Genomic DNA, 24,068 nt, shown 5'->3' with positions numbered 1-24,068 from the left:
ATCGGTTCATAACTTGATATAGCTGCCATATAAACCGATCTGGGGTTTTGAATTCTTGAGCCTTTAGGGGGCGCAATTTTCCTCAGATTTTACTGAAATAGTGCACATGGTATATTGATATCACTTTCAACAACTGACCTAAGTATGGCGCAAATCGGTCCATAACCTGATATATTTGCCATATATACCAATCTGGGATCTGGACTTCTTAAGCCTCTAGGGGGCGCAATTCTCATTCGATTTGGCAGAAATTTTGTGCAACGGCTTCTCTTTTGACTTTCAACATACGTGTCTAATATGGTCTGAATCGATATATAGCTTGATACAGCTCCCATATAACCGATCTCCTGAATTTGCCTCTTGAGCCCCTACAAGGCGCAATTCTTATCTGATTGGACTGAAATATGACACAATGACTTCTACAATGTTCAGCATTCAATTCATTTATGATCCGAATCGGACTATAACTTGATATAGCTACAATAGCATAACAGTTCTTATTCATTATTCGTTGTTTGCCTAAAAAGAGACACCGCGCAAAGAAGTGCCAGTGCCCAGTGCCTAGTGCTGGGCACTATGTGACAGGTCGTAGGTTCGAAATGGGGCCTGAATCCGAGAGCAGTATTTGCTTACGCCTTGGTAGTTTGGTGGACTGCGATGGAAAAATAAGCAACGTAAGGATAATACAACAGATTCGGAGAACATGTTTTCTTGGTTTAGAAGGAGCGATGAGAATCCCGCCTACCAGGGCACTGGAGACCATTCTAGATATCCAACCCATAGACATACAGATTAAGTGTGAGATAACCACTGCGGCTATAAAACTTAAGGCGATTGGACAATGGAAAGACGATAGGAGCAGATCATACCATCGCAGTATAATCGAGACCACAATATGAAATCTGGAAGGAATGGAAGAGGTTTCCGATTGGATACCCGAGACGCCACCTGAGGTCGAGTACAAGGCACTGATGCTAGCGGCACAGTCTTGGATTGACGGAACCCCGGTATTGCCATCTGGAAGATCCTGATTAACAGATGTATCAAAGCTAGAACCCAGGGACTGATCTCTGTTTACGACTATTGCGTGAGGTAGTGTGCGGAATGCGTGAGGTAGTGTGGTTCAACGCGAGGACGTCGAGTGTGAACTATATGGACAAAAAACTGGCCATCAGAACGATTACAACCCAGCTAACTTTGTCTGACGTCCGACATGTCTGCGCATAGTCGGACAAAACATATGACAATTTTTTTCAACTTTGGATAGAAATCGGTTCGACAAGTCTGAGGAAATTTATTTTTTTATTCCGACATTTAAGAACGAAATCGTAACGTTAGCTGTACGGCGTGTCGGAGGAACGTTTTGTTTTGTTCATTTTGAGTTTTGCATAGCACCATTTCGTTACCACGTGTGTGAAATGTATACAAATGGTAGAGGGGGGATATTTTGTTTTCGTTATTTTTGGAATTGCGTGTGGTGGCGTTAACCATTAATTTGGAATTTTTGTTTTGTTTGATCAGTTGTAAGACATTCGCAAAGAATTCGGTCCGAAATTGGACCGATTCGTCGGCAAAATCGGCCGCATTTTGTAAGACTTTCGTCAAGAAATCGGTCCAAAATCGTCTACGTATTCGATCTTAATTCGATACGACGTTAAATTGCCCATCCGAATTTCCCTGGAATTGTGCTCCGGCAAGGACTTGCGGCTTTAAGCTGAAAAACTGTATCAATTGAATACTGACCGGTTGCCTTTTATTTCATCTGTTCTCTTTCCATACTTGCAATTTGGGAGCATCACAAAAACCTACAGTACAGATACAGCTACTTGCTACCCAACTTGGGCAATTGTTTTTTAAAGTATTCTCAAGCATATTATAAACTTTTGCTCAAACAAAATGTCCATGCACGTTTTGCACTCCGATTGAGAAACTTCTAAATCATGGTTATTGAACGCTTCAACCGCATTTTCAGGCGACAAAAATCATTGACCGCCCATTTTTATACCCACCACCATAGGATAGGTAGGGGTATATTCATTCAGTTGGGAGGCCACCGTAGCGCAGAGGTTAGCATGTCCGCATATGACGCTGAACGCCTGGGTTCGAATCCTGCTGAGAGCATCTGAAAAAATTTTTAGCGGTGGTTTTTTCCCCTAATGCTGGCGACATTTGTGAGGTACTATGCCATGGAAAACTTCTCTCAAAAGGGGTGTCGCACTGCGGCACGCCGTTCGGACTCGGCTATAAAAAGTAGGCTCCTTATCATTGAGCTTAAACTTGAATCGGACTGCACTCATTGATATGTGCAAAATTTGCCGCTTAGTGGAATGTTCATTCATTCATTCAGTTATTCCGTTTGTAAAACATGGAAATATCAATTTTCGACCCTACCACGTATATATATTTCGGATCGTTGTAAAATTCTAAGGCGATTAACCGATGTCCGTGTGTCTGGCCGCCTGTCTATCAACGGATTCCAATTTAGGACCATAAACCCATAAAAATTGGATTTACTGCCTGATTTCGCTGAAACTGTGACTTGTATAGTATTGTAGTTCTCAGGACCTGAATAAAATATAATCCAGACCAGGCCCCATTTAGATATAACTATTTATATGGTAGTGGAGATAATAACAAGTAAAAAGGCATTAAGTTCGGCCGGGCTCAACTTTGGATACCCACCACCCCGGGTAAATATGTAAATCCCTTTTCGTCACAATACGGTAAAAATTGGATAGCTTATGCAACCAGATTCGGCACGGACATTGAGTGGTCTAATATATATGTCATTATTCAATTGTGTAGAACAAAGTATTGGTCTTTTGGCAGATATATCCAATTATAAACCGATCTGAACCATATTAAGGTCGGATGTTCGTAGGCCTGAAACCACTCACTGTTTCAAATTTCAGCGAAATCGGGTAATAAATAAATATCTAAATACAGTCCGATCTGAACCATATTTAGGTCCCGTGTCAGGAGGCTAAAAATAACTTAATGTTTCAAATTTTAGCGAAATCGGTTAAAAAATAAAGCTTTTATGAGCTTCAGATCGGTCTATAAGACAGCTATATCCAAATATAGTCCGTTCTGAACAATATGTACGTCAGATGTCGGGAGGCTTAAAATAACCCACTGTTTGCAAATTTCAGCGAAATCGGGTTATAAATAAAGCTTTTATTGGCTTCAGACCCCTTATCGGAAGATCGGTCTATATGGTAGCTACATCTAAATATAGCCCGATCTAAACCATATTTGGGTCAGTTGCCGGGAAGCCTTAAACTACTCACTTTTTCAGCAAAATCGGATGAAAAATAAAGCTTTTATGGGCATTAGACCCTTTATCGGAAAATCGGTCTATACAGCAGCTAAATATATCCAAATATTGTCCGATTTGGCCCATTCAAGAACATAGCCAGAATGCATCAAAAAGACATATCTGTACCAAATTTCAGCTCAATATCTCAATTTTTGAAGACTCTAGATTGATTACAACAGACGGACGGACAGACGGAGAGACCGACAGGCGGACAGACACACGGGCATCGTTAAATCGTCTTAGAATTTTACAACGATCCGAAATATTTATACTTTGTAGAGTCGGAAATTGATATTTCGATGAGTTGCAAACGGAATGATTAAATGAATATACCCTCTATCCTACGGTGGTGGGTATAAAAACTAGGCGCTTTAAATTTTGCGCAAAGGCTTCCGACAAGTGTTGATCGATTGGGAATGTAAATGGCCCGTATTGCTTCATATTTAGATATATTGTAGCTCCCATAAAAACCGATCTCCCGATTATACTTCTTGAGCGTCTAGAGAGAAATTTTGCATATATTGTTTTCATATGACTTTCAATAACTCTGCTAGGTATGGTCTGAATCGGTTCCCAATTTGTCTTCTGGAGCCTCTAGAGGGCGCAGTTCTTCTCCGATTTAGAGGAAATTTTGTACATTTTGTTGTATGATTTCCAACAACTGTGCTAGAAACGATCTAAATCAGACCATATCTTGATATAGCTGCCATATAAACCGATCTCCCGATTAGATTTCTTGAGACTCTAGAGGGCGCACTTATCTTCTTATATATAAAAATCAATTTGTGTTTGTTTGTATGTTTGAGTGTTTCTTATAGACTCAGAAATGGCTGAACCGATTTTCTTGAAATTTTCAAAAATGGTGCATAATGGTCCCGTGGTGAAAATAGGGTACTACATTTTTTGATATCTGAAGGGGGGACGAACCCTCCCCTTACCCTAATTGTCAGAAACGCCAGATCTCGGAGATTGGTGGTATGATTTTAGCGAAATTTTTTGTGCTCTCATATTGTACCCAAAAAATAAAAATATGGTATCCAAATTTCGGATGGGCTACCTAGGGGGGCCGCCCCACCCTAAGACCTACCAAACATATATTTAGAGCAATCACGACAATATGGGACTCAAATGAAAGGTATTTAGGATAAGAAAACGTATCTGATATCCAATTGTCGGACCAAGTGTTAGGGGGACCACCCAACCCCCAAAACACCCCTAAATCGGACATATTTAACTTGTATTTGCGAGTAGGATACGAATCCAAATGTGGGACCACGTGGTCCCAACCCTTCGTCCAACCCTTCCCCAAAACAACCCCCAAACAGGACTTATTTACTGACCATGGCAATATGGGACTTACATAAAAGGTATTTGAATGTAGAATACGAATCTGATATCCAGATGAGGTGCCAAGTGTTTGGGGGCCGCCCATCCCCGAGAACGTCCCCCAAAGAAGACAAAGTTACGGTCATAGCAATATGGGGCTCAAATGAAAGGTCTTTGGAAGTAAAGCTCGAATGCGATATCAATGTTCGGAAAAAGTGTCTATGGGGCCACCTCACCCCCATAACACCACCCAAATAGGAAGTATTTGCTGACCATTGCAATATGGCGGTATTTTTCTTTGGAGGTGGTATTTGTCTTTTCTTTTAACTAAAAACAGCCGAAACCATATTTGCCCGCAAGGGATATTTGGGTGTGTTTGCAAAAAAAAATCGGTCAGTATTAATTATACCCTACACGACCACTGTGGCATAGAGTATTATCATTTTATGCCTTCGGTTGCAACGATAAGAAAGCGAAAATCTAGTCCCATTTATAAGTATACCGCTCGGCTTAGAATCGCTTCCTGATTCGATTTAGCTATGTTCGTCTGTCCGTCTGCCTGTTTTTCCATTTATTTTCGCAATCAAGGAACAGGTTGCAAACGAAAAAACAAAAAATATTTTCCTTACCACAGTTTCCCTATTTAGGGATTTGAGGAGTTGAATCAAACCACTGTAAATGAATGTTCATGTATATGAACGAACGAACAACCAGGTTGCCATCCACAAATCGTCTACAAATGAAAATAGCATTTTGACCCATAACTGTCATACATCTGTATTCAAAACTAATTCATGCGAAAGGGCACACACCCACATCTGCTCCATGTGGACAGGAAACACAGAGAAAAATCGACATTAGATGTCAGACAGAACATAAATGAATTTTCGAACTTTCAGAGTGCAAAAAAAAAACACACACACAAAATATTACGAATAACAAAACTGTGGATTCGAAGAAAATGACAGCGGTATGGAGGAAAAATAGAAAATTCTTTAAAACGAATCGAATTGGTGATAACCAAATGAGCAATTTTTTTTACGTTTGGTTGTAAACAAAGGGTAATCAATGGGATATTTTTTTTGGCAAAAGACACACACAGGCACGTTTGTATGAAAACGTCGCAAGTTCCTCATACGAGGGTGGTAGCTAAAACATCAAGTTGTCACAGGGATGGTGAAAAATGTTAAACAGGAAAATTACGGGCCGGGAAACTTGAGTATCCACCCTTATTAAATCAGCATATATTTATTTTGAAGAAATCAAAAATAATTGAAACTTCTGGGAGGCTTAAAAATGTCTCATCAGGAGAGATGGGAAGGCATAGGTTAGGTTAGGTTGAAAAGAGTGTGCAGATATTAATCCGCCCCATGCCACTATGGACATACACCTAAGCCAGTAATCGGCTTGTTGTTTACTTTAAAAACTATAAATTCACCTCTAAAAAAAACATTTTAAGTTAGGAATTCCGTGATACTTACAAAACCCTTAATTGTTTTCAATACCACTCTCCTAAGTTGGTTCAAATTCGGTATTATGTCCATACCTAAGTGCCGGTATCTGTTGGACGCAAAAGCCGAGCAATGACAAAGGAAATGCTCCAACGTCTCATCATCTTCCCCGCATACCCTACACATGCTATCACTTGCCGTACCGATTTTACATAAGTGAGCTCGTAGTCCTATGTGTTCCGTTATGATACCAATAGCTATACTGACCTCCTTCCTGCTTCCTTTCAGTAATAGCCACGTCTTCTCACGATCTAGATCCCCCCATAGGATTTTCGCCGTCCTACCGACCGTTTCGCTGTTCCACAATGTTGCATGCGCATTCGTCGCCCACTCCCTTAACTCGGACTGCGTCGACCCGAAAAGCTAACCAAGTTTATTGACGGCAGTCCTCTGGCCTTCACCGCTAAATCGCCTGCCTTTTCATTTCCCCTTACTCCGTTATGGCCCGGCACCCAAACGATACGTATTTTGCCATCCTCAGAGAAAGCGCTAATCTCCTTCTTACACTGTTAGACTGTTCGTGACCTTACCGTCCTCGTTGTTATTGCCCTTATGGCAATTCTACTGTCGGTAAAGATGTTCACACTCGACGTCCTCGCGTTAGCACCACACCACTTCACACATTCCGTGATCGCCCGGATCTCCGCCTGCAGGATCGTATTATGGTCAGGCAGTCTAAAACAGATCTCAGTCTCTGGGTTCTCAATGTAAAGCCTCAGGCCCACTCTGTCCTCTAGCTTTTGATCCATGCGTGTAACATGATCTTCCAGATGGCAATGCTAGGGTTCCGTCAATCCAAGACTGTGCCGATGGCAGCAGTGCCTCGTACTCGACTTCAAGGTTCATCTCAGGTATCCGATCGGAAACTTCTTCCCTTCCTACCAAGTTTCCTATCGCCGCCGCGATTATACCGCGATGGTATGAGCTGCTCCCAATCTCCCATGGCCTTAAGTCTCATAGCCGCGGTGGCTGCCTCACACTTAATCTGTATGTCAATGGGTCGGATATCTATAATAGTCTCCAGTGCCCTAGTGGGCGTGGTCCTCATCGCTCCGCCTATGCCAAGACAACATGTTCTCTGAACCTGTTGTATGGTCCTTATGTTGCACTCTTTCTCCACAGCAGTCCACCAAACCACTGAGGCGTAAGTAAGTCTTGGTCTAATCATGCTCCTGTAGAGCCAGCGGACTATCCTAGGATTCAGGCGCCATTTGTACATAGTGCCCAGCATCTGTGAGCCTTCTCAGTACGCTCCTGAATGTGACGCTTCCAATTCAGTTTCCTGTCCAAGATCACACCTAAGTATTTGATCTTGTCAGATATCGAAATCGTCTTATTGAGGAAACGTGGTGCGTTAAATTGGCCCACCTTCGTCTTCCTCGTGAATAGACATATTTCAGAATTCTTTGGGTTAACATTGAGACCTCTGGGTCTCTGGGTCCAGTCATATGCCATATGCATGACCCTTTCGGCCCTTCTGCATAGCTCGTTCGGATCCTTTACCTCTTAGAGGTATTATAACATCGTCTGCGTAGCAAATGAGTTTAAATCCCTCCTCAGTCAGCATCCGTAATAGGTCATTTATGGTGGTCCCCCTGTTAAAATATTGAGCCGAAATTTTGCACAAACCCGTAGTTCTCCCATACGCAGGTTGAGTTTTTGAATGGCCTAAATCGGACTATATTTGGATATAGCTCCCATATAGACTTATCTGGCGGTTTAGGGTCTTAAGCCCGTAAGAGCTGCATTTTTTGTCTGATTTCGCTGAAATTTAAAACTGGAAGTTGTATCCGCTACGGGATGGCTGTGAGAACCGCACTGGCTGGAACTTTGAGTTCCGATCTCTTGGTGTTATCTCTGTCCCGAGAAGCTTAGCTGTGAGGTACCGGGCGTCCAAAGGTTGCGGAAAGTGGAATGCTCCATATGGAGTAGCTGCAACGGCAGTAGCGGACAATCAGCGGTATCGAGCGGAAAGTCTCAGTGAGAGGACGGCTGGCACTGGCTCTTGCGTACTTAGTGCCTATGACGCTCGATGTGACAAGGCGAGTAATTGGCGGCTTAAAATAACCAATGGCCATCATGTTCCTGCTGCGATCGGTTGTATAGGCCGAATCGAGCTTGCTCGCCTATAAGAGCTTGACGAGGATCGCCACCTCCACGTGCAAGGGTCTTAAGCCCGTAAAAGCCGCAATTATTATCCGATTTCGCTAAAATTTTAAAAAAGAGACTTATATTAAGCCTCCTCACATCCGACCCTAATATGGTTTAGATCGGACTATATTTAGATATAGCTGCTATGTAAACCGATCTGCCGACTTAAGGTCTAAAGCCCATAAAAGCCGCAATTATTATCCGATTGCGCTAGAATTTAAAAAATAGACATGTATTAATCCTCCCTACATTCGACCCAAATATGGTTTACATTGGACCATATTTAGATGTAGCTGTCATATAGACCGATCTGCCGGTTAAGGGTCTTAAGCCCCTAACAGGAGCATTTATTATATGATTTCACTGAAATTGGAAACGGAGAGTTGTCTTAAGTCTTCCGACATCCGACTTAAAAATGGTTCAGAACGGACCCTATTCAGATATAGCTGCCATATAGACCGATCTGCCGATTTAGGGTCTTAAGCCCATAAGAGCCGCAATTATTACCCGATTTTGCTGAAATTTAAATGGTGAGTTGATTTAAACTGCCCATTAATCGACCCAAATATGGTTCAGATCGGACTATATTTAGATATCGCTGCATTGTGGACCGATCTGCCGACTTAGGGTCTAAAGACCATAAAACCCGCAATTATTATCCGATTTTGCTGAAATTTCATATGGTGGGTTGTGCTAAGCCTCCCGTCATCCGCCCTAAATACAAACAAATACAAATTTTTTCCATGCACATTCCACTAAGGAACAGGGGCAAACTTCAAACATATCAATGAGTGCAGTCCGATTCAAGTTTAAGCTCAATGGTAAGGGGCCTCCTTTTTATAGCCGAGTCCGAACGGCGTGCCGCAGTGCGACACTTCTTTGGAGAGAAGTTTTACATGGCATATTACCTCACAAATGTTGCCAGCAATAGGATTAGGGAAGACCACCGTTGAAATTTTTTTCTGATTGCCTCGCCAGGATTCGAACCCAGGCGTTCAGCGTCATAGGCGGACATGCTAACCTCTTCGCTACGGTGGCCTCCCATCCGCCCTAGATATGGTTCATATAATAATAGCCACATTTATTAACCGACTAGGAACTACCATGCACATTCCAGGGATACTGAAATCTGTGGGTATGCCTCTAGCGACATGTAAGCTGCAATAAGTTTTCAGGACCAGGCCCGAAGGACAATGAATGATAGATGGTCACAAAGAGGGAGCTGTGAGCATTCCAAAACTCTGTGGCCTAATCTAGACTCGAAGAGGTCTACCGCCTTGCTGTCATTGGCTAAAACAGATGCCTCAGTCATTGTGTCCGTCATGAAAGGTCACTGTCTAATCGGAAAACATGCTGACAGACTGAAGGTAGCCAGCAACGACTTTTGCAGAAGCTGTGAGGACATCGCAGAAGAAGAGACTATAGAACACCTTCTGTGAGTGTGTGCCGCACTAGCGGTCAAAAGGAGTTCCACTTTAGGTTTTCATATCTTTGAGAACCTGGCTGATTTAGAGGATGTGAACATTCGCAAGTTGTAGGGCTTTTTAAAGCGATTTGGATGGTCCAATGGCATCTAGAAGGCATCTTCCTAGAAACAAGAAGGCATTGTCCTTCTTCTGTTCCTGTGGCATCACATTGGATGAAAACGTCTAAGTGAGTCTGATGACACAGTGATTTGTATTAAGCCTCCTGTCAACCGACCAGAACATGGTCCAAATCAGACTGTATTAACATATAGCGGTCATATAAACCGATCTTCCAAATGAGGACCTTAAATCCATAAAAAGCGGATTTGTTGTTCGATTTCACTGAAACTATGACTTGTATATATGTCATATATGATCCAGACCAGTCCCGATTTGCATATCACAATGGATATGGTAGTAGAGTTGCTACAAAAGAAGATGGTTAATTTATCCATAGTGGTGGGTAGCCAATGATCGGCACCGCCGAACTTAACACGTTTTTACTTGTTTTTTTTTTATACACTCCACCATAGGATGGGGGTATACTAATTTCGTCATTTCGTTTGTAACACTTCGAAATAATCGTCTAAGACGCCATAAAGTCTATATATTCGTGATCGTCATGACATTTTAAGCCGATCTAGTCATGTCCGTCCGTCCATCTGTCGAAAGACCGCTAACTTTCGAAGAAGTAAAGCTGGCGCTTGAAATATGAATACTTTTTGTCATTGTATGTTTCGATATAGCTGCCATATAAACCGATATTTTACCGTGACTTCTTGAGCCACTAGAGGGCGCAATTCTCATTCCATTTAGCCTGATATTTTGAATAACCTGACATTGCTGCCATATAAACCGATATTGGATCTAGACTTTTTGAGCCACTAGAGGGCGCAATACTCATTCTATTTAGGCTGATGTTTTGCATAACCTGACATAGCTGCCATGTAAGATGATATTGGATCTTGACTTTTTGAGCCACTAGAGGGCGCAATTCTCATCCTATTATGGGTGAAATTTAGCATGAAGTGTTTTGTTATGACTTCCAACAACCGCGTTAAGCATGGTCTATATCGATTCATAACCTGATATAGCTGCCATATGAACCGATCTGGGATCTTGGCTTCTTAGGTCTCCAGAAGGAGCCATTCCTTTTCGATTTGGCCGAAATTTTCCATGAGATGTTTTGTTATGACTTTTAATAACTGTGCTAAGTATGATTCAAATCAGTTCATATCCTGATATAGAAGGCGCTATTCTTATTCGATTTGGCACAAGTTTTGCATAACATTTTTTGTTATGACTTTTAACAATTGTGCAAAGTATGATTCAAATCGGTTCATAACTTGGTATAGCTGGCATATAAACCGATCTTGGATCTTGACTCCTTGAGCCACTAGAGGGCGCAATTCTCATACCATTTGGCAGATATTGTGCATGAGGTGTTTCGTTATGACTTCCAAAAATTGTGCTTAGTATGGTTCAAATCAGTACATAACCTGATATAGCTGCCATATAAACCGATCTTGGATCTTGACTTCTTGAGCCACTAGAGGGCGCAATTCCTATCTGAAATTTTGTAAAATGTCTTCTGCCATGACCTCCAACATACGTGCCCAATATGGTCTGAAGCGATCTATAGCCTGATACAGCTCCTATATAAATCGGTTTCCCGATTATGTCCTTCATTTTGGTCTTCAACATTCAATTCATTAATGGTCCGAATCGGACTATAACTTGATATACCATCAATAGCATAACAATTCTTATCCATTATTCTTTGTTCGCTTAAAAAGAGATACTGCGTAAGGAACTCGACAAATGCAATCCATGGTGGAGGGTATATAAGATTCGGCTCGGCCGAACTTAGAATGCTCTTACTTGTTATACCCACCAACGAAGGATGATGGTATATTCATTTTGTCATTCCGTTTGCAACCCATCGAAATATCCATCGTCGCAAAAATCTAAGACCATCTGGCCATGTCTGTCCGTCTGACCATCTGTCCGTCTGTTTATTGAAATCACGCTACAGTCTTTAAAAATAGAAAAATTGAGCTGAAACTTTTTTTGTCCATAAGCAGGTTAAGTTCGAAGATATAGACCGATCCGCCGATTTAAGGTCTAAGGCCCATAAAAGCCACATTTGTTATCCGATTTTGCTGAAATTTGGGAAAATGAGTTGTGTTAGGCCCTTAGACATCCTTCTTCAATTTGGCCCAGATCGGTTCAGATTTGGATATGGCTATCATATAGACCGATCTCCCGATTTAAGGTCTAAGGCCAATAAAAGCCACATTTTTTATCCGATTTTGCTGAAATTTGGGAAAATGAGTTGTATAAGGCCCTTACACATCCTTCTTCAATGTGGCTCAGATCGGTCCAGATTTGGATATAGCTGTCATATAGACCGATCTCTCGATTTAAGGTCTTGGGCCCATAAAAGGCGCATTTATTGTCCTATTTTGCAAAAATTTGGGACACTGAGTTATGTTAGGCCCTTAGACATCCTTCTTCAATTTGGCTCAGATCGGTCCTGATTTGGATATAGCTGTCATATAGACCTATCTCCCGATTTAGGATTTTGGGCCCATAAAAGCCACATTTGTTATCCGACTTTGCTGAAATTTGGGAAAATGAGTTGTGTTAGGCCCTTCCATATTCTCCTTCAATGTGGCTCAGATCGGTCCAGATTTGGATATAGCTGTCATATAGACCGATGTCACGATTAAAGGTTTTGGGCCCATAAAAGACGCATTTATTGTCCGATCTCGCCGAAATTTGGGACAGTGAGTTGTGCTAGGCCCTTTGACATCGCTCTTCAATTTGGCCCACATCAGTCCAGATTTGGATATAGCTGCCATATAGACCGATCTCTCGATTTAGTCTAGTCTTGGCCCGCTAAGAGGAGTATTTCTAGTTTGATTTCCTTGAAATTTGACACAGTGGCTTAGGATAGGCTTTTTGACATCCATGTTGTATAAGGTTCAGATCGGTCTATATTTGGATATAGCTAGCAAAAAGACCAATATTTTGTTCTACAAAAGTAAACAATGACTTGTTTATTATTAGACCACTCAATGTCCGTGCCGAATTTGGTCAAAATCGGACCATATAGCTGATATAGCTGCTGTGGGGGCATAAATTATGCATTTTGTCACCGGATTATGACGAAAGGAGGGTATACATATATATACGAGGTGGTGGGTATTAAAGTTCGGCCCGGCCTAACTTAGCACGCTCTTACTTGTTTTTTGTTATAAAGTTTCAACTAAATAAGCCCAATGTTCTAGAGAAATTTTGCAATTTACTAGTATGGTATTGACACAAAAAACACATAGTCTATCCAGTATATTGTGCAAGCATTGTTTGACCATATTCGCTTGCCTCGTATTCTCTCTCGATAAAATAGAAAATTCCTATAGAACTGATAAGCAAGGAATATAGAGGTAATGTCTTTTGGGCTTGTTTGAACATTAATTTTTGTTCTCTATCTACATTTCTTTGGCGTTTTCTTGGTGTGGTTCTTCCTTTACTATGAACATGCTTCATGACCACGCATACACAGAGAGCCGGCTGGCCAACCGACCACTCATCTGTGTATCCTTACAAAAACAACATACTTGAGGTTGAGGTTTGTTGTCCTATAGACTCCATGCATGTTATACACGGTGGCGTTTACTCATTCATTATTAGAAAATATAAATTAGAATAAATTCAAAAACGAACTGTGAACAAAAAGGGCAAAACTCAAATAAAGAGGGCGGGGGGAAGTCGCCACCGCAAATTGTGACAGCGATGGAATGAATGGAAGCGCAAAAAGAAGCGAATAAAGGAATTTTCGAATATTGTCCTTTGGCTAAGGCTAACCCTTAGACAAAGAAGTCAGTCTGCGTAATCAGCTCTAGCGGAGAGCATCTTTATGAAAGACACAACTCTTCGGCAACTGAACATTTACGCGAAATCTAAAAAACCATAACACACTCAAAACGGCAACGAAAATCAATAAAAGACTATTTGTTCTTTTTTTTATACAAAATAAAAAATTGTAAATTAAAAAAAAAACTAGATTTAAAAGATAATTAAATAAAAGAAAAGTAAAAAAAAAAAATTATAACTAATTTTCTAAACTAATCAGTGAAAAAAAAAATAAAAATAAAAAACAAAAATAAATGTGAAGATATTTTAAGAAAACTACAGTGATTTAAATTAATTACCCTAACAATAATAACTATTTTATAACTCAACCATAAAATCTACTGAGACTAAAACTCATCTTTTGGAATAATTCAAATCAATACAAAAGGCATGTATTTCTCCATTTCTGTAATGTATAAAAATAGACGAATTTACAAAGAGAAATTAAAGTTTCAAAAAATGTATGTTTAATGAAAGAACTCCATAAACGATATTTTTGTTAGTGCCAGTTTTTTTGTTTTTCAATATAAATTTCTATTTAATTACGTACTCAAGGGCAATGAAGGTTACTTTTTGGGGTCAATAACATGTCAAGTTCGAAATTTCCAGCAAAAACATATTAAAATTCACAGCTAGCTCTCCGAGAGCGGTATGATATCATATTACACGGTCGAAGTCCTTTTGTATGCCATTCAAAGTAGGACATTAAGAAACTCATTAAAGTTGGTTGGCAACACAATGGGTGTTCCGGATACCGATAGCGGCAGGAGTTTGGCGATTTGATATCATCAATTTTGATATTAACTACACTCCTTACTTCTCATCAGCACAGCAGCTGATTGCGTGCTATAAAAAATTGGCGATTTTAATGTCGTGCACTGTTGAAGGCCATAACTAGACTTAGAAAAAAAGCCTTCTTTTGGGGGGAAGGGAGGGAAGTTTGTCATGAATGCTGTTTGCTAAAGCGATAACATTCCTGGCACATGGTGAGTTTGCCGATCGAATGATAAAGGGTGATTTTTTTGAGGTTAGGATTTTCATGCATTAGTATTTGACAGATCACGTGGGATTTCAGACATGGTGTCAAAGAGAAAGATGCTCAGTATGCTTTGACATTTCATCATGAATAGACTTACTAACGAGCAACGCTTGCAAATCATTGAATTTTATTACCAAAATCAGTGTTCGGTTCGAAATGTGTTCATTCACCGTAACGTTGCGTCCAACAGCATCTTTGAAAAAATACGGTCCAATGATTCCACCAGCGTACAAACCACACCAAACAGTGCATTTTTCGGGATGCATGGGCAGTTCTTGAACGGCTTCTGGTTGCTCTTCACTCCAAATGCGGCAATTTTGCTTATTTACGTAGCCATTCAACCAGAAATGAGCCTCATCGCTGAACGGTGAATGAACACATTTCGAACCGAACACTGATTTTGGTAATAAAATTCAATGATTTGCAAGCGTTGCTCGTTAGTAAGTCTATTCATGATGAAATGTCAAAGCATACTGAGCATCTTTCTCTTTGACACCATGTCTGAAATCCCACGTGATCTGTCAAATACTAATGCATGAAAATCCTAACCTCAAAAAAATCACCCTTTATAAATCACTGAATAACAAGTTAAAACGGGATAAGTGCGGCCGATTCGAATCCCCTGTGTAGCCGACATGGTGGTGGATAGTTTCATATATGAAAACTTTCTTAGGTGATTTGCTTTTGAACAAATCAAAATAGGCTAATGAATAAAACTATACAATCCGGGGGATCAGTTCTCATATGAACTTTATCTTTTCTATATATACAAAAGGGACGAGTGAATGACTGATAGACAGACCGATCACTGCCCAGCCTAAACGGCTAAAGCGGGAATAATGAAATTTTGAATGAATGTAGGTCTTGGGTCGTAGGCGCGAAATAAGGAGGGATTTTATGAGAATCGTACATTAATGTACCAAAACGTACCAAACAGTACAAAAAAGGGAAATGTTTGCCCTTGGCTAGAGATGGACTATGGGTAAATACCTAAAATATAATTACATGGTAAATTGGGTATATTAGGTAAATACCTGGGTATTTACCCATACATACCCAAAATCTGGGTATTTAAAATGGGGCATATAATTTGGGTATAAAAACATTTACCCTACCATTTTTGATAATTTCGTTTCGTAAATCTGACCTTTCGATCTCAAAACAAGTAAAAAGGCATTAAGTTCGGCCGGGCCGAGTTTTGGTTACCCACCACCTCGGGTATATATGTAAACCCCCTTTCGTCACAATCCGGTGAAAATTACATAACTTAAGCACCCAAATTCGGCACGGACATTGAGTGGTCTAATATATATTATATATTAATATAAGTCACTATTCAATTTTGTAGAACAAAAAATTGGTGTTTTTGGCAGCTATATCCAAATATATACCAATCTGAATCATATAAAGGTCGGATATCGGGGGGCTCAGAATAACTCACTGATTTAAATTTCAGCGAAATCGGGTAATAAATAAAGCTTTAATGGGCTTCACTCACCTTATCGGCAGATCGGTCTATGTGGCAGCTATATCTAAATATAGTCCAATCAGAGCCATATTAAGGTCGGATGTTGAGAGGCCTGAAAGCACTCACTGTTTCAAATTTCAGCGAAATCGGATAAAAAATAAAGCTTTTATGGACTTCAGACCTTTTATCGGGAGATCGGTCTATATGGCAGCTATATCTAAATATTGTCTGATCTGAACCATATTTAGGTGGGATGTTGGAGGGCTAAAAATAACTTTCTGATGCAAATTTCAGCGAAATCGGATAAAAAATACACCTTTTATGGGCTTCAGACCCTTTATTGAGAGATCGATCTATATGGCAATTATATCTAGATATAGTCTGATCTAAACCATATCTAAGTCAGATGTCGGGAGGCTTAAAATAACCCACTGTTGCAAGTTTCGGGAAAACCGGTTAAAAAATAAAGCTTTTATAGACTTTAGACCCTTTATCGGCAGATCGGTCTATATGGTAGCTATATCTAAGTATGGATCGATCTGAACCATACTTAGGTCAGATGTTGGGAGGCTTAAAATAACCAAATGTTTAAAATTTCCGCAAAATCGGGTAATAAATAACGCTTTTATGGTCTTATGGACCCTTTATCGAGAGATTGGTCTATATGGCAGCTATATCTAAATATGTTCCGATATGAACCATATTTGGGTCAGATGTCGGGAGGCCTTAAACTACTCGCTCATTTCTCATTTCAGCAAAATCGTATGAACAAATGAAGTTTTTATGGGCATTAGACCATTTATCACCAGATCAGTTTATATAGCAGCTATATCCAAATATGGTCTGATTTGGGCCGTTCAAGAACTTAACCAGCGTGCATCAAAAATACGTATCTGTGCGAAATTTCATCTCAATATCTCAGTTTTTGAAGCCTGTAGAGTGATTACAACAGACGGACGGACAGACACACGTCTTAGAATTTTACGACGATCCGAAATATATATACTTTGTAGGTTCGGAAATTGATATTTCAATGTGTTGCAAATGGAATGACTAAATGAATATATCACCTATCCTACGGTGGTGGGAATCAAAAAAGTCTTGTGGCAATAAATTGCTAATTTTTCATCCGATTTCGATGAAATTTGGCACAGTGAGTTCTGGTAGCCACCTACCCATTAAAGTGTATCTGTGAAGTGTGGTCAAGATCGGACCATATTTGGATATAGCTGCCCTATAGACCAACCCCCCGATCTCAAGATATGAGGTATTAAGGTCATAAAAGATTCCTCTATTACATGAATTCGATGAGTTTTTGTATTGGGTTGCCCAAAAAGTAATTGCGGATTTTTCATATAGTCGGAGTTGACAAATTTTTTTCACAGCTTGTGACTCTGTAATTGCATTCTTTCTTCTGTCAGTTATCAGCTGTTACTTTTAGCTTGCTTTAGAAAAAAAATGTAAAAAAGTATATTTGATTAAAGTTCATTCTATGTTTTATTAAAAATGCATTTACTTTCTTTTAAAAAATTTTTGAGCAACCCAATAGATCCCAACTCATTCTCGCCAAATGTGGTAGAGATCGGACCAGAAATGGTCATATAGACCGATCTCCTGATATAGTGTATTGAGCCTATAAAAGGAGCATTTTTAACCCGATTTCTATGAAATTTGGGTTCTGGTAGACCCCTCCACCTATTTGTTGAATGTTGTCCAAATCGGACCTTATTTGGATATAGCTGCCATATAGAATGATCGCCTGATATTGAGCTCATAAGAGGAGCATTTTTCATCCGATTTCGTGAAATTTGGCACATTGAGATTTGGTAGACCCTTACTCATTCTTGTTAAATGTGATCCAGATCGAATCATATTTGGATATAGCAGTCATATAGACCAATCTCCCGACAGAGGTTATTGAGCCCATAAAAGTCGTATTTATATTCTACACCACTACTGTGGCACAAGGTATTATAACTTTGTGAATTTGTTTGTAACACCCAGAAGGAAGAGAGATAGAACCATTGTTAAGTATACCGATCGACTCAGAATCACTTTCTGATTCGGTCCGTCTGTCTGACTCTCTGCCCGACTGTCTGTCCATGTTAATTTGTGTACAAAGTACAGGTCGCAGTTTTCATCCGATCGTCCTAAAATTTGGCACAGGCATGTTTTTCGAACTAGAGACAAAGCCTATTGAAATTGGAAAAAATCGGTTAAGATTTGGATATAGCTCCCATATATATGTTCGTCCGATTTGCGGTAACAATGCAGTAAAATGGTCATTTGTTACCCAATTTCCACGAACTTTAGCTCCCAGCTCCGAGCTCCGATTTGCAGTAATAATAGACTAAAGTGGTCATTTGTTACCCGATTCCCACGAATCTTGTCGCTATTTCGACTTTTAGGGCCATTGCGAGCGCATTTATCGACCAAACTTCTCAACATTTTGTACAACAATTTCCTCTATGACTCTTACATTACGCATGGATTTGGGTCAAATTTCTGAATTTTAAATCAAAGCAAATTTTAATTTCGCCGATATAACCTGCACACGATATGTGAAAAACTTAAATTTTTAACCAATTTACACTTTGGTATGGCATGAATTATTACCCATATTAAATAAGTGTTCGGTTTTGGGTTTCACACTAACCAAATTTAAACATTTTTAAATTGCCCACGTTCTGCTGTCACTCAATTGCCATATCTTTAGAGAATTCTCAGCTTGCATAAAAGTAATTAAATTGTTAATTTTTACTTTTCTATCCAGCAGAATATTTCAACGCCCACCGGGACTACACCACCGGCACATCAACTTTCGGTCACGTGGGCAACGCCACCGTGTGGTTCCAGCGAAAAAGAATTAAAAGCAAAGCCACCAGTCACCCCAGCACCTGGACCAAGCACTTCAGGGGTTGGCATTGAGTTTAACGAAAGTGCTGTGAGAAAGAGGTAAAACGGCAACAAATTCGAAAGAAAGCAAACTGCCTTTTTAATAGGAAACAGATATGATAATCACAATGCTAGTGAATGAATTTAAACGATTTAATGAAAAAAAAAAAACATTCAGCACCCTATTCCTGCAGACAAGATTTAAACAAAAATATTTTTTTTAAACACAATTTTAATAAAATTTTGTCTACAAACAAATTTTTTATGGAAATTTTTCTAAAGAAAAAATTCGTAAAACTACCTTTAAAGCAAATTTTTATCAAAATTTAATTTATCATCTCTTCTAACAACAAACAGTTTATGCAATTTTCTCTTCAAACAAAACTTTTATGAAATTTTTCCAAAGACAAAATGTCTATAAACTCCTCAGTAAAGACAAATTTCTTAGAAACAAATTGTATACCCACCACCGCAGAATGGGGGTATATTAATTATGTCATTCCGTTTGCAATACATCGAAATATCCATTTCCGACCCTATAAAGTGTATATATTCTTGATCGTCGTAAAAATCTAAGACCATCTAGCCATGTCCGTCCGTCTGTCTGATTAAATCACGCTACAGTCTTCAAAAATAGAGTTATTGAGCTAAAACTTCGCCCAGATTCCTATTTTGTTCATAAGCAGGTTAAGTTCGAAGATGGACTATATCTTGATATAGACCGATCCGCCGATTTAGGGTCTTAGACCCATAAGAGCCACATAAATTTTCCGATTTTGCTGAAATTTGGGACAGTAAGTTGTGTTAGGCCCTTGGATACCCTTCTTCCATTCGGCCCAGATCGGTCCAGATTTGGATATAGCTGCCATATAAAACGATCTCTCGATTTAAGGTCTTACGCCTACAAAAGGTGCATTTATTGTCCGATGTTGCCAAAATTTGGGACAGTTAGTTAAGATAAGCCCCTCTGCAATATGGCACAGATCGGTCCGGATATAGCTGTCATATAGTCCGATCCTCCGATATGGTTCTTAGGCCAATAAAGGCGCATTTATTGTCTGATTTCGCCGAAATTTGGGACATTGAGCATTGAGTTGCGTAGGCCCTTCAACATCTTTCTTCAATTTGGCTCAGATCGGTCCGGATTTGGATATAGCTGCCATATACAACGATCTCTTGATTTAAGGTCTTGTGCCCATAAAAGGTGCATTTATTGTCCGGTGTTGCCAAAATTTGGAACAGTTAGTTAAGATAAGCCCCTCGACATACTTCTGCAATATGGCACGGATCGGTCCGGATTTAGATATAGCTATCATAGAGACCGATCTCTCGATTTAAGGTTTATTGTCTGATGTTGCCGAAATTTGGGAAGGTGAGTTGGGTTAGACTCTTCGATATCCTTCTTGAATTTGGTCTAGATCGTTCCAGATTTGAATATAGCTGCCACATTGATCGATCTCTCGGTTAGAGGTTTTGGGCCCATAAAAGGCGCATTTATTGTCCGATTCCGCCAAAATTTGGGACAGTGAGTTGTGTTAGGCTCTTCGACAGTTTTCTGGAACTTGGCCCATGTCGGTCTAGATTTGTATATAGCTGCCATATAGATCGATATCTCGATTTAAAGTCTTGGCCCCATTAAAGGCGCATTTATAATTCGATTTCACTGAAATTTTGACACAGTGACTTATGTTAGGCTTTTCGACATCCATATCGTTTATGGCTCAGATCGGTTTATTTTTAGATATATCTACTAAAAAGACCAATATTTTGTTATACACAATTGAACAATGACTTGTACTTATTAGCATTTGATCCAAATCGGAAAATATTTCGACGTAGCTGCTATGGGGCATAAGGTATGCATTTTTCACCGGATTTTGAAGAAAGGTGGTTTCCATATATATCCGATGTGGTGGGTATCCAAAGTTCGGCCCGGCCGAACTTAACGCCTTTTTACTTGTTTTAGAAACAAATTGTTTTACAATATTTTATAAAAAAAAATATCCCATGAAAAGTTCTCATAAGAAGTATCATCGATGAAATTTTAAATAGGAGGGGTTAGGTAAGGTTGAAAAAACAGTGCGGATTAGAGCTGGAAAAATATCGATGGCCTTATCTTTATATTTTATATTTGACTGAATATCGATTTATATGTTTCCGATAGATACTATCGCAAAAGTTAAATTTTTTGCTAAATTAAACAAAAATAAGCAATGCGACACTGAACGCATCCTTTAAAATACATTGCGCCTATAGAGGGCGCAATTTTCATCCGATAAGGCTAAAATTTTGTTCAATTATTTCTCTCATGACTTTCAACTGATTTTATTAATCACGGTTTTATTTGGTATGTGCATTCATATTGCTTCAATACAAATCAATGTCCTAACTTTTACCTCCCATTTTCGTTTGAAATATAGGTGATGCGAAATTAACGTAATATCGCTACTATCGAAGTTTATTATTAAAACTATCGAAAATATCGAATTTTCTGATTATCGATAGTTTGCCAGCTCTAGTGCGGATGTTAATCCGCCCCATGCCACTCTGGACATACACCTAAGCCAGTAATTGGCTTGTTGTTTGCTCTAAATACTAAAAAAGTTACCCCGAAAAAAGAAAATCTAAGTTAAGAATACCGTGCTATTTACAAAATCCTTAATTGTTATCCATGCCACGCCCCTAAGTTGGTTTATGTCTGACATTGTGTTCCCATCTGTTAGCCGCGAAAGTCTCAACATCTTCCCTGCATGCCCTACACATGCTGTCACTTGCCGCACTGATTTTGCATAAGTGAGCTCGTAGTCCTATGTGTCCCTTTATGATACCGAAAGCTTTACTGACCCACTTCCTACTTAATTTCAGTAAAAGCCTCGTCTTCTCAAGATCGCCGCCCTACCGACAGTTTCGCTGTTCCACAGGATTACATGCGCATTCGTCGCCCACGTCCTTAACTCGGGCTGCGTCGACCCGAAAGGCTTCAGGTAAGCCAAGTATATTGACGGCAGTTCTCTGGCTTTCACTGCCAAATCGTCTACTTTCTCATTCCCGGGTACTCCGCTATGGCCCGGCACCCAAACGATGCGGATTTTGCCATCTTCAGAAAAGGTGTTAATCTCTTTCTCACACTCCAAGACTATAGATGATCTTTCCGTCCTGGTTGTTATTGCCATGGTGGCATGTTTACTGTCCGCAAAGATGTTCACGCTCGACGTCCTCGCGTTAACACCACATCAACTCACGCATTTCGTGATCGCCCGGATATCCGCCTGCATGACCATCTCGGGCAGTCTTAAACAGATCTCAGTTCCTGGGTTTTCAATGTAGACCCCCAAACGCACTCTGTTCTCTAGCTTTGATCATTCCGTGTAACATGTACTTCCAAACGGCAGTACAAGGGTTCCATCAATCCAATACTGTGCAGCTGGCAGCAGTGCCTCGCACTCGACCTCAAGTATCGTCTCAGGTATTCGATCGGAAACCTCTTCCCTTCCTTCCAAGTTTCCTATTGTCGCCTTGATTATACCGAGATGGTATCAGCTGTTCCTATCCCCAATCCATTCTCCCATCGTCTTAAGTCTCATAGCCGCAGTGGCTGCCTCACACTTAATCTGTATGTCAACGAGTCGGATATCTTGAATAGCCTCCAGTGCCCTAGAGGGCGTGGCCCTCATCGCTCCTCCCATACCAAGACAACATGTTCTCTGAACCTGTAGTATAGTCCTTCCCATAGCAGTCCACCAAATTACTGAGGCGTAAGTGAGTATATTGGTCTAATTACGCTCCTGTAGAGCCAGTAGACTATTCTCGCATTCAGGCCCCATTTGTAGCCTACGGCCCATCCGCATGCCTAATATCTGTGAGCCTTCTCGGCACCTACTGAATGTGACACTTTCAAAAAAGTTTCCTGTTCAAGATCATACCTAAGTATATGACATATCGAAATGTTTCTATTGAGGAAACGTCGTGCGACAAATTGGCCCACCTTTGTCTTCCTCGTGAACAGGCATATTTCAGTCTTCTCTGGATTAACATTGAGACTCCTGGATCTAGCCCGGTCGTGTGCCTTCTGCAAGACCTTTCGGCCCTTCTGCATAGCTGGTTCGTATGTTTACCCCTTAGAAGTATTATAATATCGTCTGTGTAGCAGACGAGTTCAAATCCCTACTCAGTCAGCGTCCGTAATAGGTCCTTCATGGTGATCACCCATAGGAGTTGCGATAAAAAAATAACGGAGGTCCTCGGCCTAGTACCAGTGTTGGTATAGAATAATTGGTAGTTGATATGTTTCGATGCAGAAACTTTGTTCCGGGTCGTCCATAGCTCCTAAATTAAGGCAATATGAATCTTGCCCTTGCTGATTTTCTCCATCGGAGCGTGTTTAGCAGTCTCGCTCAATCCTCCATTAAATGGGCATCTTGGGAGTAGGTGATGATCCCATTGTCTGCTCCCTGTTCTTTAGACTACATTGACTTTCCTGTCACTGCACTGCCCGAGGTCATCGTTTTAGGTTCTTTGCCTAGTCTAGTCTTCCGACTCCATCGTCGGGTCCGAGTTCGTTAAGCTGTTTTGGGTTTCCATTCCCTGTACTGCCTGATGTTTCAATACTAGGATCTTTGCCTATCTTAGCCTTCCAAATCCTAAGTAAATGGGCTTCTTGGGAGCAGTTGATGGTACCATCATCGGCTCCCTGTTCGTTGGGTTGCATGGAGACTCCCGCCGCTGCGCTGCCTAATGCTTCAATATTAGGATCTTTACCTATTACAGTATTCCGAATCTGGAAGTCGGTGATGGGTTCGTCGTCGGGTTCCTGTTTGATAGGCTGTATTGGGTCTCTCTCCAATGCACTGCCTGATATTTTTGTATTAGGATCTTTGCTTATCCTAGTCTTTCCAATATTGAGAGATTACGTGATTGTCTCGTTGTCCTGTTTATTGGGCGGTGTTAAGTCACCTGCCACTGCACGGCCTGATGT

At 40.3% G+C, this 24,068-nt stretch overlaps 1 protein-coding gene and 1 long non-coding RNA gene across 2 annotated transcripts in view; one reads left to right on the top strand and one right to left on the bottom strand.

Annotated features, from left to right (window-relative positions):
- LOC131995517 (uncharacterized) overlaps nt 1-24,068 on the bottom strand; it is a 289,133-nt gene that overhangs the window by 89,686 nt on the left and 175,379 nt on the right. The window lies entirely within an intron of this gene.
- The window catches only part of LOC106092493 (transmembrane channel-like protein), a 165,198-nt gene that overhangs the window by 49,577 nt on the left and 91,553 nt on the right, over nt 1-24,068 (top strand). The window contains exon 2 of the mRNA XM_059364169.1: nt 18,972-19,153. Coding sequence (XP_059220152.1) covers nt 18,972-19,153 — 182 coding nt within the window. The remainder of the gene's footprint in view (nt 1-18,971; nt 19,154-24,068) is intronic.

This window comes from Stomoxys calcitrans, chromosome 1 (assembly GCF_963082655.1).
Source record: "Stomoxys calcitrans chromosome 1, idStoCalc2.1, whole genome shotgun sequence".
NCBI classification, from domain to species: domain Eukaryota; kingdom Metazoa; phylum Arthropoda; class Insecta; order Diptera; family Muscidae; genus Stomoxys; species Stomoxys calcitrans.
The sequence above is the reverse complement of the archived record's forward strand: the minus strand, read 5'-3'. Positions and strand labels throughout refer to the sequence as shown.